This window comes from Ambystoma mexicanum, chromosome 10 (genome assembly GCF_040938575.1).
Source record: "Ambystoma mexicanum isolate Mex_15411 chromosome 10, UKY_AmexF1_1, whole genome shotgun sequence".
Taxonomy (NCBI): Eukaryota; Metazoa; Chordata; class Amphibia; order Caudata; family Ambystomatidae; genus Ambystoma; species Ambystoma mexicanum.
The window spans coordinates 513,834,878-513,851,660 of record NC_090932.1 but is presented as its reverse complement, the minus strand read 5'-3'; the positions used below and the strand labels follow the sequence as shown (position 1 = coordinate 513,851,660).

Below are 16,783 nucleotides of genomic sequence, written 5' to 3'. Positions count from 1 at the left end.
CACATCTAGAAAGAACGTGGACATTTTGCACATATCACGTCTAGAGAGCGAGGCCAATAACCAACCCATGAACAATTTCACCCCTCTGCATACACCTCTCAAACTCTAACCAAACACAACCACAACCCTAAAGCACAACAAACCGCACAAGCTTCACTACACCGCAACAACAAAACAAACCACACATAACTTCGCACAACAGCACACAGTGGCTACCGAATGGAAAGCACCCCCAACTCAGCGAACAGTGTTAACCGAACTGAAGCTACCAACGGCACATCACTGCTCTCTTGCACTTATCCCGTTCGTCACCACTAACTGACCCCCACCCCCTTTTCTTTTCAAATCCACTAGAGGCCCAGCGAATCACTCCGCTGGTGAAAGTGCGCGGTACAAATATCCTTTAACATTAACACTTACATTAACTTGTGTTGTGCCTCCACCGGTGTCATTCCAGCACACACCACACGAAGCGCTACACTTTTCACAGAGTGTTACGGGCAGAGTCACCTCCGCAGAGATGGCATCAAAGTGCTGCATGACAACCAGCGACAGCCGCAGCTGGAAGCGTCCAAACGTCCCTCGCTCCAAATTGACATCGCCAGGAAGACTTCTGCGCCAAAATGGGCATGCCAAACCGGCCAGGGCCAAAACGAGTGTGCCAAAAAGGGGTGTACTGCTTATATCGCCTCTGTGGCACACTGGCATGCAGCAACAGCATCAACTGCCGCTCCATGGTGTTATGCAGGCAGCTTCGCTGACATTGGAGAGAGGGCATGAAGCTCTCCTCCCCCAACAACCCCTCTACCCCCCAAAGAAGGCATGCACTCTCATACTGCTCCTGCCGGCCATCAAGTGTTTTCCTTGATTGTCATATGCGCATTGTGCATGCCCCAATTTCACTTCTGTGCACACCACCCCCTGATCTTTGCCACACTTATGTGTGGGTATAATTGGTGATATAGCCACCCTTCAGGGACCTCACAGGGTCTTTGGTGCATTTCAATCTATCCATGCCACTCCTGGGGGTACGGGTGTCAATGTCACCCACTTGTACGAGCATACGCCTGAACATTCAGAGATTGTGCCTGGGCATGGGGGAGCATCAGGGTATCAGGCTAGAAAGGGGCGGAATCCTTCCAAGACGTTAACGTACAGACGTCATGAACTCCAAAAGTAGGAAGGAAAATTGTAAAACTATAAAGCTGCATTAAATTCACATTATCACTTGGACGAAGAAATGAGAGCGGTGAAGGAAATATACCCAGAACTGGCAAGGAGTGAACAAGACTTGCCAGAGCATTGCCCTGTCCCCAGGACCAGGGGCTTGCACACTCACAGATCTGCTGGGAGGCAGCTTTAGCGCCTGGATGCGCAACCCACTTTTCAACAGCAGGCTGCTTTCAGGAGACTCTGCAGTTCTGCCCAGTCTTCTGAAAGCGCTTCTTGAAGCGTGGATTGCTCGCGTGAGAATACTGCTTCAGAACAGGATACTCCCCGCAAGATCGCTCCTGAAGCATAGTTATCACAAGCACGAGCAACACGTTTTCAACAACAAGACACTTTCAGTAGACTCAGCAAGGCAAACTGAACACAGAAACACACAAAGCCTCGGATGCTTACTGCAAATGTCCAAACTGGTATATATGTCCTGCAATGTAAAGACATTTTTTTCTTAGGGTAAGTAGTGTGACCAACTAAAACTGCAGAGCCCAACTTCCATATATTTGCTCAAAAGTGTTTCTTACTAAATCACTTTAAGACAGGTTTCAAATTTAAAATTTTGGACATTCTTATGTTACAATAATGTTCTTTGCTTTTATTCAAATCGTTAGGATTGGGTTCTATGAAGAGATAACGTATTGCGTGACGTGGCCTGGGGCTACGCCCCTCTTCCACGCCCCTCCAAGGATGAGAGGCTTTCCCCGGTAAATGTTCCATTTACATCACTGAAGATACCTCAATGACACCCAAGAATGTTGAAGATGATCTATATTTGTTTTACAAAATACTAACAATAACATCCCTTGTGTAGCACATTTTTTGGTTCTATGTTCTTACATTGCCAGTTTTATTTTTGCAAAGTTTTTCTGAATATTTTTGACTGACAAAAACTCATTGAATTAAAAAATATATACATTGGGGGAGCCCCTGCAAGTCCCTCCCTTCCCTATTAACTAGTCCCTATTCTGCGCACACCCCTACCCTTTATATCCCCTTAACAACAACCCCACCATATTTTTTTATTAATTTTTTCGGCCACCATTTTTCACCAAAAAACAGCCTCTTGGTGCTGATAGACAGAGCCAACGAATGTATTGCTCTAGAGTCAGGCAGATTTTCACCAGTCCTGCACGGCATTTCCACAGACTGATTAATGCAAAAATATGTCCTTTGCAAATGTTTGATGCACTTTTACCCTTTGGTTAGTGTTACCTTTGTAAGTCACCTGCTTTCTTTTGTATATTTGTTCTGTTGTTTTGTTTTGTTCCTGGTATGTGTGGCACTTTTTTCCACCCTCAAAAACGGGCTCACCACTTCTTTGTATGAATGCCTCCACCACGGCTTTAAGTGGGGGAAGAAATTGATTGGGGCCCTCATTTGGGGGCATGGCTTACATGATGGGTGTGGCTTGAAAAGTATGCAAAACAATATATACATGCATGTAAGCATTTATATATTTGTGTACGTACCTTACTTTGGTTTGTGTACTTTGCAAGTCATCTTTTATAAACATAGAAATATGAACATATTTCTATATTTATAAAATAGTGCTTGAAAAGTACACAATTCAATTAATCTTTTATAAAGTTTTGACAACGGACAAAGCCTGAGGCATCTTTGTCCGTCTGCAAAGCTTTATAAAAGATGGATTGAATTGTGCACTTTTTAAGCTATTTTTTATAAACATGGAAATTTGCACGGAGTACCCAGGTTTGTGAGGATCAAAGGTTGGGAAACAAAAGGACAATAACTTCCTCTTGTGACCCCGCACGCGAGAGGTCACAAGAGGAAGTTACAGTGACTGACAGAAGTGCCAGCCAGCCACAGCATTGCTCAAACTGTAACTTCCAGTTTGAGTGACGCTGTGGCTGGATGGAACCTCTGTCAGCGTGCCTGACTCGAAAATGGTGGGCGCATCTCCCATCGCGGTTATGGCTGTGGCGGGATAATGTGTGCCGCTGTGGTGTGGTGAGACTAGGAGACCCTGGCAGGACCCCAGCTCAGCCCCACTTTTTTGAGACTGCTGGGGCCCAATATCTGCTGGCCCCAACACACTTAAAGCACTGCCACCATCTGTAAATGTTTTATCATATCCTTTCGGATCCAAATTGAAATCCCTGCTCTTCAAAAAATTACAAATGTGTACTTTGAATTAGAAACTCAGTAGAAATATTAACCCAAAACATGCCTGGCTAGGTGTACACGTGCCCCTGGACTGGTGTTAATTTGCCCCACACTGTTACATTGTATAATCTGGGCCCAGGTGCCAAAGTAGCAGCTATTGAGCACTTAAGGAGAATGATCCTATTGGTTCGCAGACGCTGGTGATCGCACCAGTGTGACTTCAATATCACCACTCTCTGGCTTCATGAAAACATGTGGCTGGTACCCTCGTGCCCTGTAGCACCCACACAATGAGTTACGTGCTAATATGTAATGTTATGTCTCAGGTTAGGCTGTAGACGATATTATATCACGGCATGTCCTGTAGTAGAGGGGAGGTTAGTTATTTATTATGGGTTATTTTATGGTTCATGTTATATGTTACGCTAGATGTTCTATGTTATGATATGGTATGTGTTAATGGTGTTCTTACGGTTTATGTTCTTTTGCATGATATATTGTGTGCTTTAGGTTGCAGTTTATGGTTTGCTAAAGGATATATGTTGTTAAGTGTTTTAGGTTATGGTATGATTTCTACGTTAAAGGTTATGCTATGTGTTATAGGCCATGTGTGTGGTTGTGTAGGTTATTCTATAGTTTATGGGATGTTGTCTATATTATTTTGTGGGCTTCAGGTTATAGCATAGTTTGTTTTGCTCTCGGTTTGTCTGCGTGTTACATGGTATGTACTTGGTAAAGGTTAACTCCTAGTTTAAGTTATGCAATAGGTGTTGTTATTGTATGTGTTTATTTTTTATATTTTACTCTTTATGTAACCAAGGTTGTCCTATGAAATGTGCCACAGGTTTTGTTGAAGTTTTCATATTGTCTGTGTTGTGTTCTATAGTATTTTATGGGTTGTGGGTTATATTATTCGTTGTGCTATGTTATACATGTTGCTATGTATAATGGTGCTTTATGGAATGTGATGTACCTTGTGCACCGAAGAACAACCCTGCCACCCCTGTACCTAGTATGATCTAAGGCAGAGGACTTCAAACTGTGGGGCGCGCCCCCCAGGGGGGCGCGGCCGCATCCGGGGGCAGAGGGGGAGGGGGTGCGAGAGCCCAGCATGAAATGTAAAAAAAAAATAAATACTTTTTTTTAGATTGGAGGAAATGGGCAGGGGCAGCTCACATGGTCAGACTGGACCATAAAACGGCCTTAGACACCAATGAAAACGTGGCCAGCAGTTGCAAATGGATATTCAGTTCTTTAGTCAAAGGATGTTTGAATGGTACCCAAGGGGGTGTTTTTTGTTCAAATGTAAACAAATTGCGATATTTAAAGAATATTTATTCAGCAACAATGGTCAAAACTACTAGCTCTATGGTGAAGTAACTCCTCAAACTGGCCCACATTGGCCAAAAAAGTGACCCATTTTGACTGCCCTACACTAGCATTTTGCATTTTTGGTACGGTCATCACCCTATTGCCCTATAGGCCAGTCCAAGGCTGGCGGCTCATCAATAATGGGTGAGGGGGCGTCAACCCACTGGCCCCCTCACCCATTATGGAGCAGCCAAGGAGCCAGCCCAGTGAAACACAGAGCACTCCCTCAGCTGCTTTTTCCAGCTGAGGGAGTGCTCCTGGGCTGGCTGAACTGTCAAAGGGAAACACTGTTTGCCTTTGACAGTTCAGTTCCCCAGCTGCACATGATCACTGAGCCATGCAACGCTGGGGGCGTTTTGCTTCACCAGCCTTGCATAGCTCATACGAAATGCTGGCTGGGGCACTGCATGTTATGTATGTGCGAGGGGGTGCTCCTGCGCCTCCTTGCATATACGGGCAGAGCAACCTGGAGCGGGGCATTTTAGCAACCATGTGCTGGCCCCTGCAGAAGGTACGTTTATGGTGATTTCTTTTTTATTTAAATGTGTATAGATGCGTGTATGATTGTGTTCTGGGACTGTTGTGGGAGCAGAATGGGCGAGAGCACTGGGATAGTGGTGGGAGCAGGGTGGGGAGAGCCCAGGGTCTGTACTGGGAGTAGGGTGTGGTGACGGCGTGCAAACATTCATCTGGCACATTTGGGGGGCCCGGCCTGCCCAAATTTTGCTCAGGGGGGCCCAGGCCAAAAAAGTTTGAAGACCACTGATCTAAGGTGTCATCACTGTCATATATGCCACCGAACAGCAACCCTGCCACCCCTGTGCACAGTATAATCTAAGGTCACTCTGCCATATGCCACAGAAGAGCAACTCTGCCACCCCTATGTCCAGTATGATCTAAGGACACTGTGCCATATGCCACGGAAGAGCAACGCTGCCAACCTGCTGTGCCTTAGGCCACTGAAGAGCAAACCTGCAACCCCTGTGCCCAGTATGATCCAAGGAGACATTCCTGTGCCGTATGTCAACAAACAGCAACCCTTCCATCCCTGTGTCACCTTGGATCCAAGGCGACATGGTGGTGCCATTTGCCACTGAAGAGCAGCCCTACCATCCCTACCCAGTATGATCTAATGTGTCATCACTGTGATATATTATTTGTTTATTATTTGATTATTTGTAATGCGTTGGTAGCCCGCAGGCATCAGGGCACAGAGGGACGGATTCATGTTAAGCCGTGGGTAGAAGAACAGCTAAGGGGTGGAACATTATTTAAAAAGATGAGTCTTCAGGTTTTTTCTGAAGATTAGCAGATTTGGCTTAGCAGATATATACCACCGAACAGCAACCCTGCCACCCCTGTGCCTCATATGATCTAATGTGTCATCACTGTGCCATATGCCACCGAACAGCAACCCTGCCACCCCTGTGCCTCATATGATCTAATGTGTCATCACTGTGATATATGCCATCGAAGAGCAACCCTGCCACCCCTGTGCCTCATATGATCTAATGTGTCATCACTGTGCCATATGCCACTGAAGAGCAACCCTGCCACGCCTGTGCCGCATATGATATAATGTGTCATCACTGTGATATATGCCACCGAACAGCAACCCTGCCACCCCTGTGCCTCGTATGATCTAATGTGTCATCACTTTGATATATGCCACCGAACAGCAACCCTGCCACCCCTGTGCCTCATATGATCTAATGTGTCATCACTGTGCCATATGCCACCGAAGAGCAACCCTGCCACGCCTGTGCCGCATATGATCTAATGTGTCATCACTGTGATATATGCCACCGAACAGCAACCCTGCCACCCCTGTGCCTCATATGATCTAATGTGTCATCACTGTGATATATGCCACCGAACAGCAACCCTGCCACCCCTGTGCCTCATATGATCTAATGTGTCATCACTGTGATATATGCCACCGATGAGCAACCCTGCCATGCCTGTGCCGCATATGATCTAATGTGTCATCACTGTGCCATATACCACCGAAGAGCAACCCTGCCACCCCTGTGCCGCATATGATCTAATGTGTCATCACTGTGCCATATACCACCGAACAGCAACCCTGCCACCCCTGTGCCTCATATGATCTAATGTGTCATCACTGTGCCATATACCACAGAAGAGCAACCCTGCCACACCTGTGCCCCATATGATCTAATGTGTCATCACCGTGCCATATACCACCGAAGAGAAACCCTGCCACACCTGTGCCCCATATGATCTAATGTGTCATCACCGTGCAAAATACCACCGAAGAGCAACCCTGCCACCCCTGTGCCCCATATGATCTAATGTGTCATCACCGTGCCATATACCACCGAATAGCAACCCTGCCACGCCTGTGCCCCATATGATCTAATGTGTCATCACCGTGCCATATACCACCGAAGAGCAACCCTGCAACCCCTGTGCCGCATATGATCTAATGTGTCATCACCGTGCCATATACCACCGAAGAGCAACCCTGTCACCCCTGTGCCTCATATGATCTAATGTGTCATCAGCGTGCCATATACCACCGAAGAGCAACCCTGCCATGCCTGTGCCCCATATGATCTAATGTGTCATCACTGTGCCATATACCACCGAAGAGCAACCCTGCCACCCCTGTTGCCAAAATCTTAGTCGACTTGGCTGTGCTGTGTGCCACTGAAGAGCAACCCTGCCACCCCTGTGATCCCCTCTACGATCCGAAGTGAAATGGAGGTGCCATATAGCACTGAAGAGCAACCCTGCCACCCCTGTCTATGCCCAGTATAACCCAGGAATGTAGGGTTTAGCTCTGTTCCGTGGGCAGCTGAAGAGCAGCCCTGCCATTGCTGTGCCCCGCTTGATACGTGCACCGCCTTAGGCGGGCATCTCTGCATTGTTCAAAAGATGAGTCCCCAGTCCTGAGGCAGCCCAGGCACACTGCGCTGCCGCAACCCCTGATTTGCGCCTCCGTTTGTTTTAAGTATGGGAAACACCAACATGAACATTGCCTTTGTAAAGAGCTCGGGCGCTGCGAGGTGACCTCTTGGCGCTGTGAAGCTTACCAGACCTGTCATCTCTCCACTACTCACAACAAAGCCATAGGAGCGGTGGCATCTGTACCTGGACCACCGGCGAGGCAGGACCCCTTCGCTCTACAGCTCCGCGAGTGACGTGTTCTCCGGGTAGCACGGGCACGGGGCTGTCCCATGGCTACCCTGTATCACACGCAATCTGCCAGCCGCCGCTCGGCCCTCACTCTACCCACATGCGTGCACAACAGAGCATCGCAACGCACATCCGCTCATTTTAGACCAGTTCGAAAACCTATTTTTAACACTACTTCCCAATTTGGCGAAGCCATTTAGTACTTAGCGCTTGCTGCAGGACTTGGCTACCTCGCGCTGCTATACATTGCAGTAGCAACCATTACCTAACGCCACTGTAAACCACTGCAGAAGGAAATGCCGAGTCGGGGATTGAAATCTGTGCAAAGGCTGCATTCGGATTTAAACAGCACATGCCTTGACTCACTGAGGTATTTTTTTTTTATCAGCGTATACATTATTATGCTACGGCCGTTTCTAGCGCTGGTAATGCTCGCAGTTAGCCCTTAAATTGGAAATACTTCTGTTTACGAAACTCATAATCTCATCCGAGTGAATGCAAACTGCATCTCGGGAGACCAGATTGAAGGTGCAAGCGATTATTGGGTTGGTGATGTAGTTTAGTGGGTAAATGCATCTGCTGTGGAGCACTCTGTGGAACTTGCACGTCAACAGATGTTAAAATAATTTTGTCGCGTTTTATCTAGCGTCTCAATTGCATATCCTCCGCTTCTAAGAGCTGTGTCATTTAGTGTGACCACCCAATAATTTCTACGCAAAGATTTTAGGCTGCAAATAATCTAAAACCGTGACCGCAAGTATTTACACATTTCTAAAGCGGCATAACGCAGATTATGCAAGTACTGCGGTGTTGCAAGTGGGCGATAGCAAGTGAAATAAAATAACACACTCTTCGGTATTCTATGTGTTGTTATTATGAATGTGGTAGTTGTTATTATTGATTGCGATCAGCGGCATCATGACAGTTAGAAAGCCCTTACCTTAATATTGCTGAAGATACTTCTGGGGCAGTATCGGTGGGCACTGCCATTCTCTTTGCCCACCTCCGACTGGACCCCCATAGCTGTGTAGGAATTCCAGGCAGTACTCGGGACTTGGCACGCGCGTGGGCGGTGTGGTGCTGGGGGCTATCGGACGCAGGACCACCTCTACCCGAGAGGAAGTCTTTGCGTGCCAGCCTTTGGTGCCCGTCAGGCGTCCGGGCTATTGAGGGCACTCGGTGGTGGGTCAGGGTAAGTCGGTGGGCGTCGCAGGCAGGCGGGAGCTCTGCTCGCTCCCCTCCAGGCAGGTAAAGGTGTAGCGCTCTGCGTAGAGGAGGGTAGGTGGCCGCCCAGTGCCAAGGCGGGCTGGCAATGGGGTCGCGCGAGGTCTGTGGCGGGAGATGGGAGCGCTGCGGGCCGTCAGGTAAAGGTGTAGAGCTCGGCGCCTCCGCGTGGTGTGGGACGCAGTGAGAACGCAGCCTGGGGTTGAAGTTTTTATAACTTCTGATGATGATGATGAAACTTGAAGCCCTCCTCCTCCCTGGCTCCTGTGCGCGTGTTTGTGTGCAGAAGGAGAGGGAGCTTCCGCACTCACACACAAGCCCTCCCTCCCCGGCAGGTGTGAGCTGCCAGCCACTGTTGATATCAGGACTCGGAGCTTCAGCAGAGATTTTCCCCTGCCATGTCTGTGTGTGATAAATCTCAGAGGCACTCCTAGGCAGGGCAAGTTCTAGCCAACTAGGGGTCCAGGGTGAAACACTAAAATACCCCCTCTCCCAAACTACACCTCTGTATCGCGTGACAAAACCCCTACCCAACATCAATAAATCATTGCTATACAAAGGAAGCTGGTTTCATTACTTTGTAATTCAAGTACTTTACAGAAGGCATCTTTCTGAGAAAAATTGGCTAAAAAGCCAGAGTGTGCAATGGTTTTGTAGGGTAACACCAATCCAATATATGCAAGTCTTATCTTATAAGATATCTATCCCCCTCATTCTCCCCACCTTAAACTCCATCTCAGATCAGTCCGACCCAGCCTCTATGGTAGAAAAGTACAATGAAGTGATGCTTGCCTCTCTGGACACTATCGCACCTCTGAAAATTAGGAAGAGCAAACCCTGCCAACACCTAAATATCTGGTTCACATCCTTACTGAAAGACATCAGACTAAAGAAATGCCTCAGCGAAAAAACCTCGAGATCAGGCCCCTCAGACACCAATAAAAATAACCTGAAGAAACTAGCTACCCTCTACAAAAAAGAAATCATCCTTGAGGAACAAACATCCTACAACACCCGCATCACCCAAGCCAAATCCAACACCAAAGAATTGTTCGCCATCCTAAAGGAGGTAGAATCCCCTGTCCAAGCTCCCGACTCCTGCCTCGAGGATAAGAACTGGTGCACATGCATACAAAATGCCCTTGCCAACAAGATAACAATGCTTCAGGCAAAGATCAACAACAAAAAAGCGTCTATAACTGTCCCAAATATTGTCACCTCCAAGGCTACCACGAACTCACCACCAACTCTGAAATCTACCCCTTCTCCACCCACACTGGACATCCCTCCCTTCTACTTTCGCAAACTCTCCACTAAAGAAGTCGAGAAAGTCATCCTCACTCTTAAACCCTCCAACTGCCAGGGCGACACATGTCCAGCCCAAATCATAAAAGACGCTGCCCGTGAACTCTCACCCTTCATTACTAAACTCATAAACACCTCTTTCACATCAGGCACCATACCTAGCAACCTGAAACATTCCTGGATCCTCTCCCTCCTCAAAAAGCAAACCTTGGACCCCTCCATCCCAACCAACTACCGCCCCATAACCACCGCTCCGTTCTCACTGAAAATCCTAGACAAAGTAGCTTATTTACAAATTCAGCACCACCTGGAACTAAACCACCTCCTAGGAGTTCGACAGTTTGGCTTCAGACCACAGCACGGGACTGAGACTGCACTCTTAGACCTTAAGGCCCAAGTAGACACACTAAGAGATAAAGGTACGACTTCACTCCTACTACTCCTCGACCTCTCTGCCGCATTCGATTTGGTAGACCATGCAATACTCTGCAATCACCTGGTCACGGCAGCCTGCTTCTCCCATGAAGCAGTTGCATGGATCCAGTCCTTCTTGACAACAGCACAATGCGAGTCTTCTCTCCTCTAGCAGCTGCAGACCCCGCACCTATTTCATGCAGCATACCCCAAGGATCATGTGTATCCCCTACCCTTTATAATATTTTCACAAAGCCCCTTTTCGATGATCTAGACGGTCTAGGTATCACCTACACTAACTATGCAGATGATACACAGATCCTCATCCCGTTGACGGGAGATTATGACAAGGATTTGGCCTTTGTGAATAGAATCTACCTCATCATCCAGGCATGGATGGCCTCTCACGGTCTATGCCTGAATGAGGACAAAACTGAACTCCTCATCCTAGATACCTCCTCTAACATAAAAAAACTAGGCCCCAACTATGACTCCTTCATAATTGACAATAACATCATTACGGTGGCCAAAGTAGTTAAAACCCTCGGCTTCCATATAGACTCCACGCTTACCTTTGGTAAACAAGTGAGTGCCATGGCCTCAGCCACCTCCTACACCTGTAAGTTAATTAGAGCAGCCAAGCCCTTCCTCTCTCCTAATAACTGCGTCACACTAGCAAGAGCACTAATCCTGTCGAAACCTGATTACTGCAACGCCCTCTACGTAGGTAGCAACAAACACATCACCGCCAAAATACAGACACTTCAAAATAACGCCCTGAGAGCCGCCCTAAACTTCCCTAAAAACACCCACATATCAGACCTCAGGAGATTTACTAACTAGCTTTCCACAAAAGACAAAATCCTCCTTAAAACAGCTTCCCTTACACAAAAATGCCTTAACCAAGCAGCCCCGCAATGCCTTATAGACAGATTCACCAGACAAACAGCCTCTCGCCCCTTAAGAAAAGCCAACTACAACCTTTTACTAGTACCCAGATTCAAACTCACTAAATATGGTGGGAGCACCTTCGCTGTCAAAGCAGCACAATATTGGAACTCCCTTCTCCCTGCCCTAAAGGAAGATCTCCCCTACCGGCAATTCAGATCTAATCTGATCCAACGGCTAAAAGAACATGATGCCTAAACTCACCCTACTGACATCTGGGATCTCATGTATATTTTGTATATCTGTTCTGCTTTACTTATATGTCACTCCTGTCTTATTCAAAATTTACTGTATATATTTTGTGACTCCTTGACATTACATGTCTACAGCATTGTAACCGTAGCTGTACCTCTAGGCTCCCCTCTTACTACTCTCTCTCTCATTCCTGACCGTATATCCGCGATTCAGGATTGGTGCGCGTCCACCGATCTCTCCCTTAATGGCAGTAAGATGGAGATCCTCCTCATTGGGACCCCTGCCGCTGCTTTCCCTCTCTCCACCCACCTTGGGCCCTTTTCCTTCGCCTTCCTGCGGGGCAAAAACTAGCTTGTCATCTTTGACTTCACTCTCTCTTTCTCTCCTCACATCTCGGACATCGCCAAGAAGTCCCACTACCAGCTGCTCCTCCTCAAAGGGACTCTCCCTTTCTCACTTTCCCCCAGAAGCTCACTGTCTCCAGAGCCCTGGTTCTCTCTAGGCTGGACTACTGCAACAACCTCTTTCTCAGCCTGCCTTCCCTCTGCAACTAATCTCGAACAGGACTGTGAGGCTTATCCTTGGCCTCAAGTCAAGGATCATATCTCTCCAGCCCTGAAATCTCTCCACTGGCTCCGAGTTGCTGCAAGGATCAAGTTGAAGACCCTTTGCATCGTCCACAAAGCTTTCTGGGCCCGGGCCCACACTACATCTATCTCTCTCTTCCAAAATACCTTCCTTCTCAAGCCCTTCGCTCAGCTAAATCCAACTCTCTAAGGGTTATACACTTCCCCTGGCAGAGAGTAGGGGGGAGGGTAGATCTCTCTCCTGTGTAGGTGCTTCCCTCTAGAAAGGGCTCCCTGCCCCTCTCAAACTTGAGCCGGACCACCTGAAGATCGGGAAGCAGCTCAAAACTTTCCTCTTCTCCTCTGCTTTCTCTCTCTCCCTCCCGGCCTACCTGGCCTACCTCTCTGATGTACTGACTGGTTGCTGGGCTACCCTCAGAGTCTCACTATGTCCAGACTCCTTCTTGATCAGTCACCCCCGCACTGCCTCTGGGCCTACCACTCACGTAGGAGCTGTAACCCTAAAATTCCTTGTTCTCCTTGCCCTACCCAGAGCTGCGCTGCACTTTCCTGGGTACACTTACTCAGAGAATTTCTGCCCTGTTTTCCCTCCCCTCTCCCTTGCACTTCCCCCTCCCTTTCCCCTTGCACTTCTCATTCTCACATCTGCACGATCTGAATTACACAAGGCCTAGTAAGATCGTTTGTCTTGTCCTCCCTCTATCTTCACTCCCGTGTCTTGTCGCGCCTAGGAACACTTGTGTACAGGCACGTAATAAATGACTTATATCATATCATTTTCTCACAGATGCCCAGAAAAATATACAATGCCCTAGTAAGAAACGGCTAGCGGCTAGTCTGGCAGCACCCAAATGCCAGTCTAGCCAGATAATTACACTTTATGGAACAAAGAGGGCTCCAACCACAGATAGACTTGTCAACACTCTCCTAATGTTGGGGTGTATTAATAATTCTATTTTAAGGAAACTTGAACGTAGAGCTTCAAAGCGTAAGTCCAATATCCTTTACATATCTTGTTAAGTCATCAAACAATAAAAGCAGAGAGTCAAAAAATCCTTCCTACTCAGTAGTACTTAAATACAATTTATTGGTTTTTTCAAATTCACCAAAAAGAAGTAAATAAAAATCCAAAACTGTCTCATTCCTAAACAGAAAAGTAAAGCATGAATGCAGCGCTATTAGTTGTTCGCACAGTAGGTGAGTTAGTATCATCTAATAGTGCAGTGAAGGAAAAGAAATAGTAGGCTAGTGCACAGTGAACAAAAAACAAATAAGGTTTTCTTTAAATATATGTCAACAAGTTGTTCAGTTATTCTGAGGCACAATTGCGATGAATGTACTGGCCAATTGCTTGGTCCCCATGTTTTAACAAAGGCTGATCAATGAGCCTATCCTAAAATGGATACCCCACAGGTGTAAAGAAATAAATTAAGACAGAGCGGTACCCAATTGGTATAACAAAAACAATTGCATGTGATTCATACACAGTCAACAAGGGAAATTGAGGGAGAAAGGAAGAAGGAAAACCCGATTGCATCGTCCCCCAATGTAGCCAGGTACTCAAATTACCCCACTGTATTAGGGAGGACGTAGAGGGTCAAATCGGGTATTCAAGTCAATTGAAAAATCAGAGGACCAAAACCATCGGTCTACGCCAGGGGGAGGGGGCCCCTATCAGGTTGTAAAAGGTCAACAGTGCACAGAAGGTGCTTGTCCTTGGGGCGTTTCGGCTGAAGAGTGGAACGCCTTCGTCTGGGCCTCAGGTTTGGAGATCTCCGTGTGATAGCAAGAGAGAGAAAAGAAAAAAAAGGGAAAACGAGGATGAGAACTAGAATTGGGTCTCAATTCCTATTAAAAAAGCAACAGAGTGCTGATTTAATCGAATTAACACTATAAAAGGATATTAATATGTTGGTGTCAACAAAAACAGTCAAAGTCTGATTTGTATAAAATATTGGAGCTGCTGGGGGGCCAACCTGTGGGTGTGTGCGCCGGACTTCGCCGCGGCGGGGGGAGATCCAGTCTTACTCTAAAAAGCTGTCATCGCCGTGCAGGTACAGTTCCACTTGTCAAATTTGTAAGTACATCTGCACATGAAAGTTCAAGCGTCCTAATATAATCAGGACAAACATCCCAGGGGATAGAATTCTAAAAAAGGGGAGAGAAAGGAGAGATGTGAAAAAATGGGAAGGTACCCATGACACATTCTCTACATGTTACCAGGCCCTGTAACAGGGCTCGGTATAAAACGTACTACAGTTAATTCAAATACGCAAGTCAACGGGCGTAGTACCTTAGATGGTAGTCTTGGTGGCTCAGGCCCTGGTAGAGTAGCAGGCTCTGGATGGACTGGCATGCTGCCGGATGAATCAGACTGACAGCGCCTCACTGGTTTCAGAGGTCAGCTATGAGAAAAGGCGAGAGGGGAGACCGAGTCAGCACTTATGGGTAAACAGAGGCGCGAAGCAGCCTACTGTAAAAGAGATGCTCGGGGCGGTTTACGCTTGGAGTGTTTGAGTATTTACTTGTGAGCGGGTAGAAGGAGACAAATGCTGCGTTGTTCTCCGTTGCGGCCGGAGCTTTTCCTGGTAGCGCGGTGGAGCTGTATCACAGAATGATGTGCTGCAAATGCGTGGGCGATTAGTGAAGGAAATATAAACCCACGCATGCGTCTAGCGTCAGAAGCTCCCGTTGTCATGGTAGAATGACTACGTGTACGATCTATCGGATTAGTAACGTGTGTGAATGGAGTCACACACGGGGAGCCGCTAATGTGTCCCCTCTCCAACAAAACCCTAAAGCGGAGGCAAAACGCAGGGAATAGATGTAAATAAACACGAGGTCTGGGTATACAACAATACATAAGGATACATTTTGTGCATCTCTAGAGCCAAAAGAGTGGCGGGCTATTGCCGCTCGTGTTAGATGCCAAGGGACCCTAAATAGTGGCAAACTGGAATCACCAAGGTCTCAGTGTATGTAGCTCAAGAAAAAATTACGTAAGACATACACAGGGGACCACTGATGTATCCCCTCTCCAGCGGAGCGCTGGGGTGGAGACAAATCTCGGGGATAGATGTAGAGTACCCCGTTGTCTGGATAAAAATAAAACACCAGAATGCATAAAGTGTCTTGCTATAGCAAATGCAGCGGCGAAATGGTGCTGCTTGCAATGGATGTCAAGGTACTCTCATCTATGGCAAATTGGAATACCCGTGGGCCCAGTGTGTGTAGCACAAGGAACAGTGTATGTGTGGACCCAAGGGATCACAGATGTGAAGGATGGAGATACGCGTTGCACTAGACAAGGCAACGACCAAACCACAGGCTGTCCATTGGTAAGTCAGAATGGAAAATGGCCTACTATTCGTGTATGGTGACAGGGCACACTGCTGATTTATAACAGAGTATGTAAAAGGTATAATCAATACCTCAGTGGGCCCTCTAAAGTCTCAAGGACCCTTTTACTCCCAAGTCACTTTTGGCTCATTAAGGCCATGGGTCAGTGTCTGGAGTTTGAAAATCCACCAAGCTTCCATATGTTTCAGAGCATTTTTAATGTTCTCCAGCTTATCAATAACCCACCAGGTCATATCAACAGGGTTATGGCGTAGCTCTAGGAAGTGGGAGACCAAAGGGGCATTCTGTGTTTTACACCGGATCCGTGAGCGGTGTTCGTTTATCAGTTTGTTGACTGGTCTTTGTGTCTGGCCCATGTACCTTAGGCCACAGGGGCACGCAATCAGAAAGAAATCAATCAGTAGAAAAGTGCCTCTGTGTCCAGTCTTTATTGCCAATCTTGAACGTTTTGACTTTCTTGGTAACTTTGCACGCTACACACTGGCCGCATGGGTGGTGGCCCGAGAGATCCCTCAAGTTCCAGAGGGTTGTCCTAGAATTTTTCTTTAGGCGGGCATGGATTAGATGGTCCTTAAGGTTCTTCACACGTTTAAGTGCCATTCTGGGTGGTGTTTCATTCGGCAGACTCAGTTGTATTAGTGGCCAGAATTTCTTGATAATTTGCTGGATTTTTCTGGTATTCTGTCCAAAAGTGGTTACGCATGTTAGTCTGTCTTTATCAATGCTCCTGCCCTTGGGAGTAAGGAGGGTTTCACGATGAGTGTATAGTGCTCTTTTGCTGGTATTCCTTACCAATTTCTTCGGGTATCCCCTTGCTCTTAGTCTTTGCTCAAGGTCCACTGCATGTTCTTTAAATTGACCTGTTTCCG

At 47.1% G+C, this 16,783-nt stretch overlaps 1 protein-coding gene across 2 annotated transcripts in view; it reads right to left on the bottom strand.

Moving 5' to 3' along the window:
* The window catches only part of SLCO2A1 (solute carrier organic anion transporter family member 2A1), a 469,694-nt gene that overhangs the window by 413,995 nt on the left and 38,916 nt on the right, over window positions 1-16,783 (bottom strand). Inside the window, exon 1 of one of the 2 annotated variants that reach the window (XM_069618058.1) lies at window positions 8,822-9,300. The exons of the other annotated variant lie outside the window; for it this stretch is intronic. Coding sequence (XP_069474159.1) covers window positions 8,822-8,902 — 81 coding nt within the window. The 5' untranslated portion in view covers window positions 8,903-9,300. Of the gene's footprint in view, window positions 1-8,821; window positions 9,301-16,783 lie in introns of those variants that run through there. 2 annotated transcript variants of the gene reach the window in all.